Consider the following 17,942-nt stretch of genomic DNA (forward strand, 5'->3'; position numbering starts at 1 on the left):
CTCTGAATCATGAGCTGGAGTCCATCAAATCAAGAAAGAGTTTTATTTGTAATGAAAAATATCAGTGATCATTTGCTGCTTTACACAATATTTCCCCATAGGATATGTAGAGTCACGGTACATTGTAGATAAGTAAATACAAGCTACACAAATACTTGCCGTAAATAATATAATTGAGTTACACAATACATTTTTTGAAACTTTAGGATGATTTGGATATAAAGCGTGAATTATCCTAATATAGGTACCATTAACTTGCATTGGATTTGTGACACAAATTCAAAAAAGTTAGCATTTGAAACAGTGGCAAGGTAAACAAAACCAAAGAATGGGTTGCTGTCATACTTGGTCCATAGACTGCTTACAGGGTAAGAAAATCATTAATAAATTATCCCCAAATAGCAGGAACAGCACCATTTAGTGGTCAGGATGTAGGACCCAAGAACTTCAATGACTAATTTCTCTGAACAGGGAAAAAAAAACATCACTCAATTCACTGAGAATACATTACATTGGATGAAGAAACAATACTAATAGCCACATGTCCATACTACTTGTCGAACATAGAGAACTGACACTATATACTCGTTGTTGGGGTGGGGTGTGGGGGGTCCGTGAATGGCTTTGACCACTCTTTTGATTCCTCATGTCTTACCCATTGTTAGAAAAAGTTTGGTCCAAATAGGATGTTAGGTACTATAATTATTGAATATTATATGAATCCTATAAATTAAAATGGCCAATTTAGTGCAATAAATTAGAATCATTTCTCAGATATCAAATATTGTTCCAACAAAATAATGTTGCAGGAATGCTAATGTTAACAGAAACAATTTCAGAACAATCTGAGATGGTGGGTGTCAAAATCCTCTTTCTTGGTCTTTTTTAGGTGGAAGGGCCCTGTAGCAACATTGCAGCAGTTTTTTCCAATCAGTGCATGATCATTCCTGAGTTCAGTCTTGGAACACATAAAAAAATACTATTTGTACACCAACGTATAAATGGAGGAAGATTATTTTTTTATAAACAGAAACAATAAATGTACATGCATTTGAATCCGACTTGATCGTCTGAGCTGGCTGATGTCACCGATCCTATTCTCCAGTGAAGGTGGGGTTAGCCACGGTGGTGGTCGCGTTCATGAATAGTGGATTGTCTCCCTATTGAGAGGGATAGTAAATTACATATGATGAAAAATCAGTACTGTATGGAACTCAGATATCTGGAGTGATAAATGTGGTGTCTTGTTTTAAATAGCTGCTGTCTTTGCCAGCCATACATTTATAGCAAATCACAACATTGGCATGGATTTCGACTTACGCACAGTTACTGATCCAATCTTGCAAAAGCGCTTTATAAACAAGTCTCCACGGGTTCTGGAGACCACTGCTGTGCAGCTCTATCTATTCTCAAAGGGCCCGATCCCAATTAAGAATTTATGCCTTTCCTACGCGTACCTTTCCTAGGCACTTCTCAGTATTTGGTATTCAGATTTACCTTGTTTAGTCGAGTAACGCGCTCAGCAGGTGTGGCTACTTTGCGCAATCTGAATACATTTAGTTCAACCACTGTAAACCATGCCGCTTGCGGCCAACATATTTCCTCTTGGAGTTTTCATTCAATGGGGTTTTCAGTACTTGTCTTAAGCCATTCCTTTAAATACGATGCACCTTTAATTCAAATTTTGTCGACAGACTCAATAGAATATATTGCGAGAACGGGTTCAGAATATAAGGGTGTCACGCTGAATGACGCTGGAGAGACGAAGCAGGTACGGGGAGTAACATTTAATAAATGACGGACATATAACGAGACAAGCACAGCGTCAGCAAACAGAAACTTAGACAAGAAACAATCAATGCAGCAGCAGGGAACAGAGCAAGGGAACAGACAAATATAGGGGAGGAAATTAACATGTAATAAGTGAGTCCAGGTGAGTCCATTAACGCTGATGCGAGTGACGAGGGAAGGCAGGTGTGGGTGATGGATGGCAGGAGCGTGTGATGCAGGGTAATCTGGCGCCCTCAAGCGCCAGGGGAAGGGAAGAGCGGGAGCAAACATGACAAAGGGTCAATGAAAGAAAGCCATCTATGCGTATTCGTCTCCGTTTCAGCACCAACTGGTATATTTAAAAAAGGACTCTGATCCTGTAGCTTATTTAGGCACATTTTTGGGTTAGGAAAGTATGTATGAATCCTTTAAAAAAACTTGGAGAGCATTTACGCACAAAATACTGTACAGAAAATACAGTGGTTTGATTCCTTCTGAAAGTTACCATATTCAAGTTCAATCCATTAAATATTGGAATGTGGATAAAAGTACAATAAGGGATGAACAATAATCCTATAAATCTACCCTAATTCTCACTAATCATGGAACTGTATGACAACGGTCCAGTCGTTGAGAAATATGCGCCAGGCTCCAGGTTTAACCTGCTACAGTACCTGTGGTCTGAGTTCCATAATGATTCAAATAGGCTAAATGTCCTAAATTATTACACAACGTTGGCCTAAGATGATCCACTAATGCTAGCGACCCTCAAGAACAATTTACAAGGACATGAGAGGGGAAAGGAAGGTAAACGGAATGGAATGATGCAAAAATACATGTATGTGGGTATTACTGACAGTGGCTACCGATAGTGGCTAATATTTAACATGATACAAATTGTAAAATAAAAAATGGAGAAAAGCCTGGGCATGCATACATCAGCGTTTCCCAAACTCGGTCCTCTGGACTCCAAAGGGTGCACATTTAGTTTTTATGTCATAGTACTACACAGCTGATTCAAATAATCAAGTAATCATCAAGCATTGCACCCTTTGGGGTCCCCACTACCGAGTTGGGAAACACTGGCATACATCAATTCGGCAGGTTCGACCCTACATAAGCCTATAGCTTGGGTCTCCAAATTTCATGCACACATATTATAAGGGTACACAATCAGAATTCTGATCGGCACTGCTATTTCAGCCCAGCCTCACATTCAATTCGCGCATATATGTACAAAATGTATTTCAGCAGATTTCGTGCGTTTTTGTGCATTTTTGGGGTGGTTCAATTCGTTTGAAAATACACGAATTTCTGTGCTACTTAATTCGTGCGAAAATACACGAATTTCTGTGCTACTTAATTCGTGCGAAAAGACACGAATTTAACCAGTAGGCGACACAAGCCGTTGCAACAACCATAGACGCGATCGCCTGTATTTATTTATTTTACGTTATGAATATGTAGATATTTTGTCTTTTTTTAACCATTTAACCATAAGAGGTTATATATATATATTGTCTTTATTTAATCCCTATTAAAACATTGTGGTTTTATGCCTATATGTACTGTTTTCGATTTTGTTCTGAACAGACTTTTCAGGATAGAATGAATGTAAGCAATGCATGATGGTTAATGGTGTTTTATTCGGTTGTAGTTCCATGTATTTCTTAAAAAATAAACGTGTAAACCATTTTTATTGAACAGAATGTAACTGAAAATACAATGGCAGCCTTGCCATTGTCCATCAATAACAAAACATTTTTTTTTCGTATAACATTTGGGGAAACGTATGCAGACATTGTAGTCTTACATTCTGTTGGCCAACCAAAATTACCAAAACGTTAACCCGTAATAAGGCTAGGGTGGCTGAGTGTAAATACATGGCTCTGAGTGTAAGCACCTTTTCACTAGAAACGTTCTTGTGTTCAAATTACCGTCAGTGCGAAATAGCTAGAAAGCTTTCGTATTTCCACTTGGCTGCACCTACGGTTACGATAACGATAAATCAAGTGCAATACCTGCATCGACCTGTGTCGAGCAGCAAAACACCGGAAAGCAGCAAAACACCGGAAAGCTTCTAGCCTACCGGAAAGTTACAAGAAGAACAAGAATAGTTACCTCATCCGGTCATGTGACACTCTGGATGCCCCCTAAAAGCAATTTCAACCGTTTTGAAAAATGACGCCTGGTAACCCCAAAAAAATACCAGGTGCATGAAAAGTTTGGACTTAGAATATTTTTTGAAAACCTCCATAAATCACTCAGGCCATTGACTCGAGAAGAAAAAACATAAAATATTTTCCAGAAGAAAAAACAGAATATTTTTTGAAAACCTCCATAAATCACTCAGGCCAGCACCCATTGATTTGGGGCGGTAGTATAGCGCTCCCAGAGCGGGTATGGAAGTCTGGATCCCCCCTAAAAGCATTTAAGGCTCTGTGTGTCTTTAAGCACCATACTTTTTCACTCCATCCTTGCTGTGTGTGTGTGTGTGTGTGTGTGTGTGTGTGTGTGTGTGTGTGTGTGTGTGTGTGTGTGTGTGTGTGTGTGTGTGTGTGTGTGTGTGTGTGTGTGTGTGTGTGTGGTGTGTGTGTGTGTGAGAGAGAGCTTTTCTTTGACATCTGTTTAGCGAAATTACTGATTTACAGTTCATGAGGGTTGACCGATTCACACATTTAAAGTTTTGGAAAGATCTGACTTTTTTAAACCTTCGAAACAGCACCTATGACCCCATTTTAAGGCACTTCCGGTTGGCACAGGAAGCTATAAGTAAATACATATCCTGATCGGGGTATGCTTTTACAGAATCCTGAGTTTTAAGTCTATACGTTAAGAACTGACTGATTTACACAGGGTTGAATGCACTATATATCACAAACTGCTGGTTGGGTATGGCAAAACACTTTTAGGGTGATTTTATCACTTCCGGTTGCTCCAGGAAGCTTAGAATCAACACAGGTAGACCTCATAGTGGCTTGATGGATTGTCATTGAAGACAGGTTCATAAGACATTCATAACCCACATAGGCTTCAGGTTGAATTTAGGGGTGCAGGCAATGTGTTCCTATGGGGTGAGATGTCATTGTAAACTGTTTGATGTAAACACCTTCTTTTAACTGTTAAGGGTTAATGCCACACGGTCAATGTTAGGCTTGCATAGAGACCTTAGGAACGTTCCTGAGGTCAAATTGTGCCTCTAAACCTTAACAGTTCTCTCTCTATCTCCCAAAAGCAAAAGACTTGAAATGTAGGTCAAGGGTCATCTTCTTGTCACTGTCGCTGCGCTCAGACCGAGCAAGCTACGGTCAGGGGCATCTCGTTGAACTCGGCACGGCTATGGTGATGTCATTTTTAGTGGTGATTTCAGAATGCTATTTTGGTGGTTTTTCACTGTTGAAACATATTGCAAATGCACAAAAGTCAACTAGCAAGTCAGTGTCCATCAGCTAATTAGATATTTTCAGACACCAAACTGATACCATCTGACTCCAAACTCACTTTTTCCAACTCGTTTAGAAGCCAACTATCACATATTTCAGAGCAGGCCCAAAATTCACAGCGCCTTCCATTTAAACCATAATAAAACAAATAATACGTAGTTATGTTCTAGCTGCGGGTCCAGTTTTCACATTATGTTTAGCCCTATGTGAGGCGACCTCGAATCCCAAGTTTCGGCTCGATAAGTCATTCGGTGCCCGAGCAAAACCTTAATTGGTGCTGAAATTCCACTTTTTTCCATGCCTTGCTACGGGGTCCTTGAATGAGCTATCGGACAGAAATGTCGGGGTCTCTATGGGCCGAGCCGGTTTCAATGCACCTAGTCTTGCAACTCTGGGACTTTTCTAAATGTCACCATTTTGTAATGCTCAAAATGAATTGAAGTCAATGCAAATGCACCGAGGCTTTTTATCGGTCCGAGAACCTTCTAGAGCCACATAACTCACCGTGCTTAATCGACCTGAGCTCTAGAACAGGTTTGTAATGTTTCAGAACTCTAGGTCTGACGGTTCTTTAAAAGTTCAAACAAAAGTAACTATTGCAGGCACTGTCTGCCTCTAAGCCCCTCAGTGTGTCACTCCATCCTTTCTGTGTGGGTGTGTACATTTTTCCTTGAAATATGATGGGATGAATGACTGATTTACAGTTCATGAGGGTTGCCTATTCACATATATTAAGTTTTGGAAAGATTTGACTTTTTTAACACTTCGAAACAGCCCGTTTGACACCAATTATGGCACTTCCGGTTGGCACAGGAAGCTGAAAGTAAACACATATCCTCACTGGAGTGGGCTTTTACAGAATCCTGAGTTTTAAGTCTATACGTTAAGAACTCACTGATTTACATAGGGTTGAATGCACTATTTCTCTCAAACTGCAGGTTGGGTATGGCAAACACTTTTAGGGTGATTTAACCACTTCCGGTTGCTCCAGGAAGCTTAGAATCGACACAGGTAGACCTCATAGTGGCCTGATGGATTGTCATCGAAGACAGGTTCATAAGGCATTATTAACCCACATAGGCTTCAGGTTGAATTTAGGGGAGCAGGCAATGTATTCCTATGGGGAGACATGTCATTGTAAACTGTTTGATGTAAACACCTTCTTTTAACTATTAAGGGTTAATGCCACACGGTCAATGTTAGGCTTGCACAGATCGGGAGGACATTAGGAACGTTCCTGAGGTCAAATTGTGCTTCTAACCTTAACGGTTCTCTCTCTGTCTCCCAAAAGCAAAAAACTATGAAATTGAGGTCAAAGGGTCATTTGGGTCCTTCTTCTTGTCCCTGTCGCTGCACTCAGACCGAGCTAGCTACGGTCAAGCGGGGCATCTCGTTGAACTCGGCACGGCCTGGAGATAATGGCAATGCCATTGCAGGCTTTGTGTGTCTTTAAGCACCGTACTTTTTCACTCCATCCTTTTATCCCCTTTTCTTCGTGGTATCCAATCGCTAGTAATTACTATCTTGTCTCATCGCTACAACTCCTGTATGGGCTCAGGAGAGACGAAGGTCGAAAGCCACGCGTCCTCCGAAGCACAACCCAACCAAGCCGCACTGCTTCTTAACACAGCGCGCCTCCAACCCGGAAGCCAGCCGCACCAATGTGTCGGAGGAAACACCGTGCACATGGCCCCCTTGGCTAGCGCGCACTGCCCCCGGCCCGCCACAGGAGTCGCTGGAGCGCGATGAGACAAGGATATCCCTACCGGCCAAACCCTCCCTAACCCGGACGACGCTAGGCCAACGGACCTCCCGGTCGCGGCCGGCTGCGGCAGAGCCTGGGCGCGAACCCAGAGACTCTGGTGGCGCAGCTAGCACTGCGATGCAGTGGCAGAGCTTCGAGACCCACTTAAAAAATGTTCGTCTGAACACACTGCAACTGGATCTGTAATTATTTTTGTGAACATGACCAATTTGTCAATGTACGATTTCTCTTAAATTATGATAGATAAATGGCTGGTTCTTTTTTTCCTGACACCGTATGCTTATGTACTTTGACGTGAAGCGGTCAAATTAGCACCCTACTTTACGTTTTTGACCTTTAATCCCAGAAAAATGGCCATAACTCAAAAAGCGTTGAGGCCTCGACGCCATCTTGTTCGGGGCCAACTGTCCATTACGTCTTCGAAATATTTTCCGTTTAGGAGAAAAGGCCACATGCATTTGCAATGTGCTTGTGCATTTGCAATATTATTTATTTTCCCTCTGGTGGGAATTTCCTAGACTGCGGAAAAATGACCAAAATGTGTTATTTTTATAAAACGGAAACCGAACGTCCGAGAGATTTAGTTTGATGACTTCCTGAAAGATCTCTCCCCCGCGCACGGCCCGACGCCGTCCGCGAATTTTAGAAACGTTGCAGGACGTCTAGTAAGGGACCTTACATTTGCAATGTGGCGTTTCTCACTAACCATATGGCGAGTGCTAAAATGTTCCCTTAAGGTATGGAAAGGCCTTGGAAAGGCCATAAGTGTAAGCCAACATAATTCATTATTTTACATTAACATGTAATACATGCATTATGAAGAAAATGGTGTAATTTAGGCTCCACGAAATATGAAATGGGTTATGAAGAAAATCGTGTATGGTTGCCTACATGACAAAAAGGCGTTCTGATTACAAGTGCACCAGTATCCAAAGTATTAAGCGAAATCAAGCACAGAAAACAGCATTGGCATTAATAAAACAATATTTCCCACGAATTAAGTCGCAGGTAAATGTGCGTCTTTTCTCAAAAATTCTGTTCAGCAAGTCTAAAACAGTACATATAGGCATACAACGACACATTTTAAAACATGGTTAAACAAAGACAACATTTCTGTATATTCATGACGTTGAATTAGCCATTAAGAAGAACAAAAATGAAATACAAATTATCGCGTCTACATGGTTGTTGCAACGGCTTGTGTGTCACCTACTGGTTAAATTTGTGTCTTTTCGCACGAATTAAGTAGCACAGAAATTCGTGTATTTTCAAACGAATTGAACCACCCCAAAAGACCCCAAAAATGCACAAAAACGCACGAAATCTGCTGAAATACATTTTGTACAAATATGCGCGAATTGAATGTGAGACTGTGTTGGCTATTTATATCCCATTTCACTGTGCAGTACATGTCATGTTGATATGATTTCCATTTTGCTTCCATATGGCTGGTTTCACATTAGTGTCCAGGGATCATAAGGAAAAATAATCTAAAACAATTGCTATGCGTATTTACAATCCCCTTCTCCAAATGGATTACTAATTTACATCGCTCTTATCAATAGACCTTACAAAGTTGTACATTACAGTGCATGGAAAATTGTGCTATTTCAACTGGTAGGTTCGCTAGATCTTATTCATGGTTTCCTCGCGCGTGAAAGGTGGTAGAATTATTAGGGAATTAATTCAAGGTCACATATTCATTTATTCAAGCTCCACTTCAAACTAATAGTGGGTGAATAGTATGTTATTCTCATGCTTAAGTTAGTTGTCAGAATACACATAGAGAGAAAAGCGCATAAAAAGGGAATAATAAATCTGGGCCAAAGTGATGATTTCTATGAACTAGCAAATGTCACTCACCGGCATCCACTTTCCTTTCTTCTGCTCATTCTCAAACCTGCGGAACTCCTTCACGTCTTTCAAGTGGAAGAGTCCTTTGATGATGAGCAGGATCACTAAGCCGATCAGGGCCACGGCCGCAATGGAGCCTCCAATGATGGCGTAGATGTTTGGCAACTCCGGACACTCTAAAACAATTACGACAGACATTAACAACCATACATTTTTAAGCAGTCCTGGAGGCTATAGCATGTTACGTTTACTGTGAAAACATTTGGTAGCAAACATCTCTCGGACACTGAGATTCAGATGCTTTCAGTGTGACTTGGAGGCTTTCTCTTGATGCCCATCAAACAACTTGGTCAGTCAATTAAAACCCCAGCAGACATTTCTGTTTTCTGTGGGCAATGAAGGTAACATGGGGATACTTTTTAGTTGCACAAGACATACGTCTCTTACCTCTGGTCTTTAGTATCTGGGCGGAGTAGTTGTCCTCTCCATCCAACTGTTTAATGGTAAAGAACACCCGGCAGCTCTCCACATCCCTCACGTCACAAGGCTTACCAGGTGGCAATGTCTCCACCATCTCAAATTCATTAATGCTCTTACAGGTCTGGGAGCAGTTCTTACTGAACGGGCCTGTCTGAAAGCCCAGACACTCGATGCACTTCCTGAAAATAGAAGAACAAGGTAGAGAGTGGAAAAATTTCTTGCTCAACATTTTGTCTTCTCCCTTAAGGACTTCAACACATGCTTTGGTTCAAAAAACCCTCGTTTTGAGTAAGATGACAACACGCAGAAATTATATTTTTAAGTGCTACATTCTATTCTACCAGTCATCCTTTACGGTCAATGGTAACCATCTTTGTTTGTCCTATGGTTGTGATGCAATTTAACATGTACACGATAGATCCAACAACATTACCTAAAGGGGCCAGTGAAGACAGTGGTTGAGTGAGTGAAAAAGGTGGGCCCAGGCCGTCTTACCCCTTGGTTATACAGGGAGTCTGGCAGGCGGGACAGGTCAGACAGAAGGGCCGCTGGTAGCCCTCGATACACTTGCACTGGTTACACTGGCATGTGCCCCTGCCGCTGCACACACTCCCGCTTGGTGTGCGACACTGCTCGTCCGACTTCTTGCATTGGCAGGCGGTGCCTTCGTACCCGGGGTTGCATTCGCAATTTTTACAGCGGCATTTCCCGTTCCCTTCAACACAGAGACGTGATTTTACGTCAGAATTCCTCTTTGTATTGTTTTAATACTTCACATGTGTACCCTCAGTCATAATGAGACTGTCATTAACAGATGGCAGGTGTTCTTTCTATTGTACTGTATATATATTTCCATCTATATTTCCAATGTTTCTGTATATATCTATCTATTTTTTATTTATTGATATTTTCATATATTTTAATCAGAGACTGCACCTCCACACAGTTTGTTCTGAAACTTCTCGCAGCTCTCGTTTTCACACTCGCAGTGCGTGCCGTAGTAGGTGCTGCCGCCTTGTAGGGCATAGCACTGGCAAATGCCACACACACAGTCCCCTCGTCCTTCGCACTCCGTGCCGTTGTCCTTCCGGCATGCCGCCCTCAGAGAGCTCTCGTCCTTCTCCCCAATGGAGCACTCGCACCTCTGACCCACGAAGCCGGCTTTGCAACTGCACAGAGTTGGGAGGAAATAGCCTACTGTACTGATTGCTTGTGAAGACTTTACATTTACAATAGATGGATCATATCAATCCCTGTTTCTCAGAAGTCCCTTGGTTTTACGGGTGACTCAATGCACTTCTAGGAGGATGAAGGGGAGATCATGCATCATATATTGGATTCAATATGGACTATATCAACGTAATTGGAAAATATTGTAAAACAAAAATGCATGCTATTTGTTTTATATCCCAGCCAGTGCCTGCCTTACCTGCACATGCCACAGTTGACTTTGCCCTTCCTGTCGCAGTCCTTGTGTTCCTCCTCCTTGGGGTCATCACATTCACACTCGCAGCGAGTCGACAAGCTCACCTTCAGCTTGTCTTTTATGCCCAATGGGCCAATCAGAAAAGACATCTCCCTGTCTATACATTCATCTGCCGTCACTGTTACGTTGAAAGACACCTGAGAGGAATTCAGGAGACGCAATGAGTACATTTGTGGTATGGGTTTGGATAATGTTTTTTTGCTATTTATTATCATTTAACTAAAATGATGAATTTATGAAATTGCTTCTTCCAATTATTCATAAACATGCATCTGTTAAGAAACAGACTGTTGAAACTGTTAAGGCTCAATGGATTGATGAGGAATTGAAAAACTGTGTGGTTGAAAGAGATGGGGCAAAAGGAGTGGCTAATGAGTCTGGCTGCATACCTGACTGGCTGACTTACTGCAAATTGAGAAATGATGTGACTAAACTAAAAATAAGAAAAAGAAACTGTATTATAAAACCAAGATCAATGATATAAAGAATGATGGAAAAAAACTTTGGAGTACTTTAAATGAAATTATGGGCAGTAAAACAAATTAAATTCCATCTTTCATCGAATCAGATGGCTTACTCACCAATTATTTTAATGATTATTTCATTACATGTAGCAACGTGTGCAAACTTAGGCAGGAAATGCCAACAACGAACAGTGAGCCATTGTATTCGTGCATAAAAAAAACTATGAAAGAAAAGCATTGCAAGTTTTTGAATTTTGTAAAGTTAGTGTGGGAGAGGTGAAAAATGATTGTTATCGATCAACAATGACAAACTTCCTGGCATTGATAACTTAGATGGAAAGATACTGAGGATGGTAGCTGACTCTATAGCCACTCATATCTGTCATGTCTTTCGTCTGAGCCTACAGGAAAGTCTTTGTCCTCAGGCCTGGAGGGAAGCCAATGTAATTTCGCTACCCAAGAGTGGTAAAGCGGCCTTTACTGGTTGAAACAGCAGACCTATCAGTTTGCTGCCAGCTCTGAGCAAACAATTGGAAATAATTGTGTTTCACCAAATACAATGCTATTTCTCTGTAAACAAATTAACAACAAACTTTCAGCATGCTTATAGAGAAGGGCATTCAACATGTACTGCACTGACACAAATGAATGATGATTGGTTGAAAGAAATTGATAATAAGAAGATTGTGGGAGCTGTACTGTTAAATTTCAGTGCAGCCTTTGATAATATTGACCATACTCTGTTATTCTAAAAACATACAGTACCAGTCAAAAGTTTGGACACACTTACTCATTCAAGGGTTTTTCTTTATTTTTACATTTTTTTACATTGTAGAATAATAATGAAGGCATCAAAACTATGAAATAACACAATCATGTAGTAACCAAAAATGTTAAATAAATCAAAATATATTTTATGTATGAGATTCTTCAAAGTAGCCAACCTTGGCCTTGATGACAGCTTTGCACACTCTTGGCATTCTCTCAACCAGCTTCATGAGGTAGTCACCTGGAATGAATTTCAAATAACAGGTGTGCCTTGATAAATGTTCATTTCTTTCCTTCTTAATGCATTTGAGCCAAACAATTGTGTTGTGACATGGTAGTTGTGGTATACAGAATATTGCCCTATTTGATAAAAGACTAAGTCCATATTATGGCAAGAACAGCTCAAATAAGCAAAGAGAAACAACAGTCCATCACTACTTCAGTCAATCCGTAAAATTTCAGGAACTTTGAAAGTTTCTTCAAGTGCAGTCGCAAAAACCATCCAGCGCTATGATGAAACTGGCTCTCATGAGGACCGCCACAGGAAAGGAAGACCCAGAATTACCTCTGCTGCAGAGGATAAGTTCATTAGAGTTAGAAATTGGAGCCCAAATAAATGCTGCACAGAGTTCAAGTAACAGACACATCTCAACATCAACTATTCACAGGAAACTGTGTGAATCAGATCTTCATGGTCGAATTGCTGCAAAGAAACCACTACTAAAGGACAGCAATAATAAGAAGAGACTTCCTTTGGCCAAGAAACACGAGCAGTGGACATTAGACTGGTGGAAATCTGTCCTTTGTTCTGATGAGTCCAAATGTGAGATTTTTGGTTCCAAATGCCATGTCTTTGTGAGACCCAGAGTAGGTGAATGGATGATCTCCCCATGTGTGGTTCCCACCATGAAGCATGGAGGAGGAGGTGTGATGGTGCTATGCTGGTGACACTGTATGTGATTTATTTAGTATTCAAGGCACACTTAACCAGCATGGCTTCCACAGCATTCTGCAGCGATACGCCATCCCATCTGGTTTGCGCTGAGTGGGACTACTATATAATTTGTTTTTCAACACGACAATGACCCAACACACCTCCAGGCTGTGTAAGAGCTATTTGATTAAGAAGGAGAGTGATGGAGTGCTGCATCAGATGACCTGGCCTCCACAATCACCCGACGTCAACCCAATTGAGATAGTTTGGGATGAGTTGGACCGCACCGCAGAGTGAAGTAAAAGCAGCCAACAAGTGCTCAGCATATGTGGGAACTCCTTCAAGACTGTTGGAAAAGCATTCCAGGTGAAGCTGGTTAAGAGAATGCCAAGAGTGTGTATAGCTGAATCAAGCCAAAGGGTGGCTACTTTGAAGAATCGAAAATCTAAAATATATTTGGTTTGTTTAACCCTTTTTTGGTTACTACATGATTCCATATGTGTTATTTTATAGTTTTGATGTCTTCATTGTTATTCTACAATGTATAAAATAGTAAAAATAAAGAAAAACCCTTCAATGAATAGCTGTGTCTAAACTTTTGACTGGTACTGTATGTGTTATGGCTTTTTAACCTCTGCCATATTGTGGATTCAGAGCTATCTATCTAATAGAACTCAATGGGTTTTCTTTAATGGAAGCTTCTCTATTGTCAAACATGTAAAGTGTGGTGTACCACAGGGCAGCTCTCTAGGCCCTCTACTCTATTATATTTTTACCAATGAACTGCCACATGCATTAAACAAAGCATGTGTGTCCATGTATGCTGAGGATTCAACCATATACGCATCAGCAACCACAGCTAATGAAGTCACTGAAACCTTTAAAAAATAGTTGCAGTCTGTTTTGGAATGGGGGGGCAGTAATAAACTGATCCTGAACATCTCTTAAACTAAGAGAATTGTTTTTGGTACAAATCATTCCCTAAGTTCTAAACCTCACCTGAAACTGGTAATGAATGGGGTGGCTGTTGAACCAGTTGAGGAGACTAAATGACTTAGTGTTACCTTAGATTGTAATCTGTCATGGTAAAACATAAAGATTCAATGGTTGTAAAGATGGAGAGAGGTCTGTCACTAATAAAGAGATGCTCAGCTTTTTTTTACACCACAGTCCAAAAAGCAAGTCCTGCAGTCTCTAGTTTTGTGTTATCTTGATTATTGTCCAGTCGTGTGGTCGAGTGCTGCAAGGAAAGACGTAGTTAAGCTGCAGCTGGCCCATAACAGAGCGGCGCGTCTTGCTTTTCATTGTAATCAGAGGGCTGATATAAATACTATGCATACTGTACCAGTCTCTCTTGGCTGTGAGTTGAGGAGAGACTGACTGCATCACTTCCTCTTTTTAGAAGAAACATTAATATGTTGAAAATCTATGTTTTGTTGCATAGTCAACTTACACACAGCTCTGAAACACACACTTACCCCACCAGACATGCCACCAGGGGTCTTTTCACAGTCCCCAAATCCAGAACAAATTCAAGAAAGCGTACAGTGTTATATAGAGCCATTATTGCATGGAACTCCGTTCCATCTCATATTGCTAAATGAACAGCAAACCTGGTTTCAAAAAACAGATAAAGCAACACTTCACGGCATAACGCCTCTCCCCTATATGACCTAGATAGTTTGTGTGTATGTATTGATATGTAGGCTACGTGTGCTTTTTTAAAAATGTATGTAGTTCTGTCCTTGAGCTGTTCTTGTTTATTAATGTTCTGTATTATGTCATGTTTCATGTTTTGTGTGGACCCCAGGAAGAGTAGCTCCTGCTTTTGCAACAGCTATAAAATTCCAAATACCAAAGTATAACACTTTATAATAAATGTCACTAATTAGCCATTCTGTTTATTATATTGCTTATAATTACTATAAATGTACATAAGTGTTTACAAAAAATGAAATACATATTACTTTTTTATCAATAGTTGATTAATACTTCAGTTATTATCAAGTGTTACCATATACTTTTTTGGTATGTGATAGTCTTTTACTTCTGAGCTCTTACCAAATCTCCTACTTTGACGTTATCACAGACCCCCTTGTCCCCCGCGGGTCCCCCTCCAGGACAGAGTGGAGTGTAAGTGACTCTCACATTGTCAGGGAGAGCATCATGAGTCACCGTCACTTTGGAGGAGAGCCTCTGTGTCAGACACAAAACAGTCTCAGAGTTGACACCAATGCTAAGTCACCAGAAATAAAACATCCCAAGCAAATCCAAACGGACACTTTATTACTAGAGATACTAGAGGTTTAGGATAAAAATCAAGTAAGGTTCTACACATTAAACACATAATTATTGGAGTACCATCTTTTTTTTAAAGAAATCTGTTAAATGAATAAGAAAAAATTGTAAATATCTGAATAAGAATTAAATATTGTAAATGTCTTACATTGTAGGCAGCTTGGATCAATTCAACAACATTTTTGGAGTCCTCTGACAATACTCCCACCTCAGACTTGGGGATCATTCTACTGAGTTCCTGGAAGATAGTTAGGCGAGACGACAACACATCACAATCGAATCAAGTACATTTTCCCTCAACAGAGTATTTTTTTGTTGGGGGGGTGGGGGTGGTCATGCGTACTGTGAGAGTTATTTAGGATACTCTTCATTATTATGTGGCAGTATTAATAAGTTACTGCATTACATATGTTGGCGTTTATAACAATAGAAAAACTGAGGAAGAAAAAAAGATAGAAAGAAAGAGTCCACGTACCCTGTATACCTTCTCCATGTTCTTCGTCACAGCAAAGATTGGTTGAATGTTGTTCTTCTCTAACTGTGTAGCCACTTGACCAACAGATGGATAGTCCTACATACAGAGACACTTTTACAACCTCAACAATGTAATTGTTTAGGGCCAAAAGGGTTGGAATATACAGGTTTTAGTTCAGTCCAGTCATACTGTTGCATTCATTACGTATTTTTTATATTCTCTTACGGTATTTTTCATATCCAGTACAGTATATCAAAGTCTTGGTTGAGGACCAATCATATTGATCTGAATGTGTCCCATGTCACCATCACATACCATGTCATTGCTCTTAGTGTACAGCTTGTTGTCCATGTAACATCTCTCGTCGTTGGGCTCCAGTATGCCAGCCAGCTTGCCATCCCCTGCCATGTGGAAGCCATCATCGGTGGTCAGGACGATTAGCCGAGTGCTACTATTCCTCCAGCCAATCCTGTCCTGTGGAAAACAATTGGAGGCTTCATGTAAAATGGATGGAAAAGATGCGAAAAAGTCTACACCCCACATTGGAGTTTTTTTGGAGTCACACTCACAGAGGAAGTGTGAGTCACTTTTTTATTTTTATTTTTTTATTTTTACTGTTCCCGCATGCAAGCCTCATGCAGTGCTATGTTCAGCCTATCATGTGTGAGGGAGTGTTGTGTCTGAAGACAGCAAAAAGAGATTGGTGTTACAGAAGTGGACTACTTCCCCATCTATCTACAGTATGTACTTATCTATGATACACAATGCTGCTTTGACAACAGGTTAACCAAACATTATATTGACGTTCAATGTCAGTATGTTGATAGAACGTCGGTTCAACCAATTTTTGCCCTGTGGGATTAGACTACTCTTACCCCACATACTGCAGCCTGCATGATGGCGTCCAGCGTCCCTTCAGGGGAGTCCAAGTTCCCAGAGATGCGCTGCTTGTCTACCTCCTTTTTAAAGTCAGCTTCGTTCTCTGTCATGCTAAGAACATGCCTGTAGCCAAAGGCAGGTTGACAGAACTGCTCCTTTTCGGCGCATGGCTTCTTCAGCTTCTCTGGGTTGGTGTTAGTGAAAGGCAGGACAGTCTTGTCTACGAAAGAGCCGAAGCCTGCAGCAAAAGATAAAGGTTATAAAAATAAGATTCATGGACACTCATAGATAGATTAGGAATTGAGGCTGAGACAGACCTTGGTTCAAATACTATTTGAAATCATTTGAAAAACTTTAGCTCTGCTTGTCACGTTCCTGACCTGTTTTCCTTTGTTTTGTATTCATTTTAGTTGGTCAGGGCGTGAGTTGGGTGGGTTTGTCTATGTTTTGTATTTCTATGTGGGGTTTTGTGTTCGGCCTGGTATGATTCTCAATTAGAGACAGGTGTGTATTGTTTGTCTCTAATTGAGAGTCATACAAAGGCAGCCAGGGTTTCACTGGTGTTTTGTGGGTGTTTGTTCCTGTGTCCTCACAGGACAGTTGAAGGTTAGTCACGTTTGTTGTTTTGTAGTTTGTAGTGTCTTGTTTGCTGTTTGTTCATTAAAAGATGGCTTATTTCCCTCAATCCGCATCTTGGTCCTATCCATGCTCCTCCTCGTTAAAGGGGGAGAACAACATTGACTGCCTTTACAGAAACACCCACCACAACAGGACCAAGCGGATTGAGGAGAGAGAGAAAGAACTAAAGCAATGGAGAGAAGAGGAATGGAGTTGGGAGCAAATTTTCAATGGAGAAGGACCCTGGGCTAAGGTGGGAGAGAATCGCCGCTCTCGGGAGGAGAAGAAGGCAGCCACAGCCCAGGAGCGCAGGTATGAGGGTACGCGGCTAGCACGGAAGCCCGAGAGGCTCACCCAAAAATTTCTTGGGGGGGGGCTAAAGGGGAGTGTGGCGAAGCCGGGTTGGATACCTGAGCCAACTCCCCGGGCTTGCCGTGGAGTAAGAGGGCGTCGTACTGGTCAGACACCGTGTTATGCGGTGAAGCGCACGGTGTCCCCAGTACGCGTGCTTAGCCCAGTGCGGGCTATTCCACCTTGCCGCACTGGGAGGGCTAGGTTGGGCATCGAGCCGGATGCCATGAAGCCGGCCCAACGTATCTGGCCTCCAGTACGTCTCCTCGGGCCGGCGTACATGGCACCAGCCTTACAGGTGGTGTCCCCGGTTCGCCTGCATAGCCCAGTGCGGGCTATTCCACCTCGCCGCACTGG

At 41.4% G+C, this 17,942-nt stretch overlaps 1 protein-coding gene across 1 annotated transcript in view; it reads right to left on the bottom strand.

Moving 5' to 3' along the window:
- Nucleotides 1–26: 26 nt before the first annotated feature.
- Nucleotides 27–17,942, bottom strand: part of LOC129821377 (integrin beta-2-like) — a 31,353-nt gene continuing 13,437 nt past the window's right edge. Inside the window, exons 6-16 of the mRNA XM_055878990.1 lie at nt 16,613–16,854; nt 16,053–16,211; nt 15,738–15,833; nt 15,411–15,500; nt 15,026–15,160; nt 10,742–10,935; nt 10,249–10,481; nt 9,808–10,027; nt 9,280–9,491; nt 8,842–9,008; nt 27–1,160 (exon numbers count right to left, since the gene is read on the bottom strand). Of these exons, the coding sequence (XP_055734965.1) occupies nt 1,095–1,160; nt 8,842–9,008; nt 9,280–9,491; nt 9,808–10,027; nt 10,249–10,481; nt 10,742–10,935; nt 15,026–15,160; nt 15,411–15,500; nt 15,738–15,833; nt 16,053–16,211; nt 16,613–16,854 (1,814 nt within the window). The 3' untranslated portion in view covers nt 27–1,094. The remainder of the gene's footprint in view (nt 1,161–8,841; nt 9,009–9,279; nt 9,492–9,807; nt 10,028–10,248; nt 10,482–10,741; nt 10,936–15,025; nt 15,161–15,410; nt 15,501–15,737; nt 15,834–16,052; nt 16,212–16,612; nt 16,855–17,942) is intronic.

The sequence above is a fragment of the Salvelinus fontinalis genome, chromosome 23, assembly GCF_029448725.1.
Source record: "Salvelinus fontinalis isolate EN_2023a chromosome 23, ASM2944872v1, whole genome shotgun sequence".
In the NCBI taxonomy this organism is placed as follows: Eukaryota; Metazoa; Chordata; class Actinopteri; order Salmoniformes; family Salmonidae; genus Salvelinus; species Salvelinus fontinalis.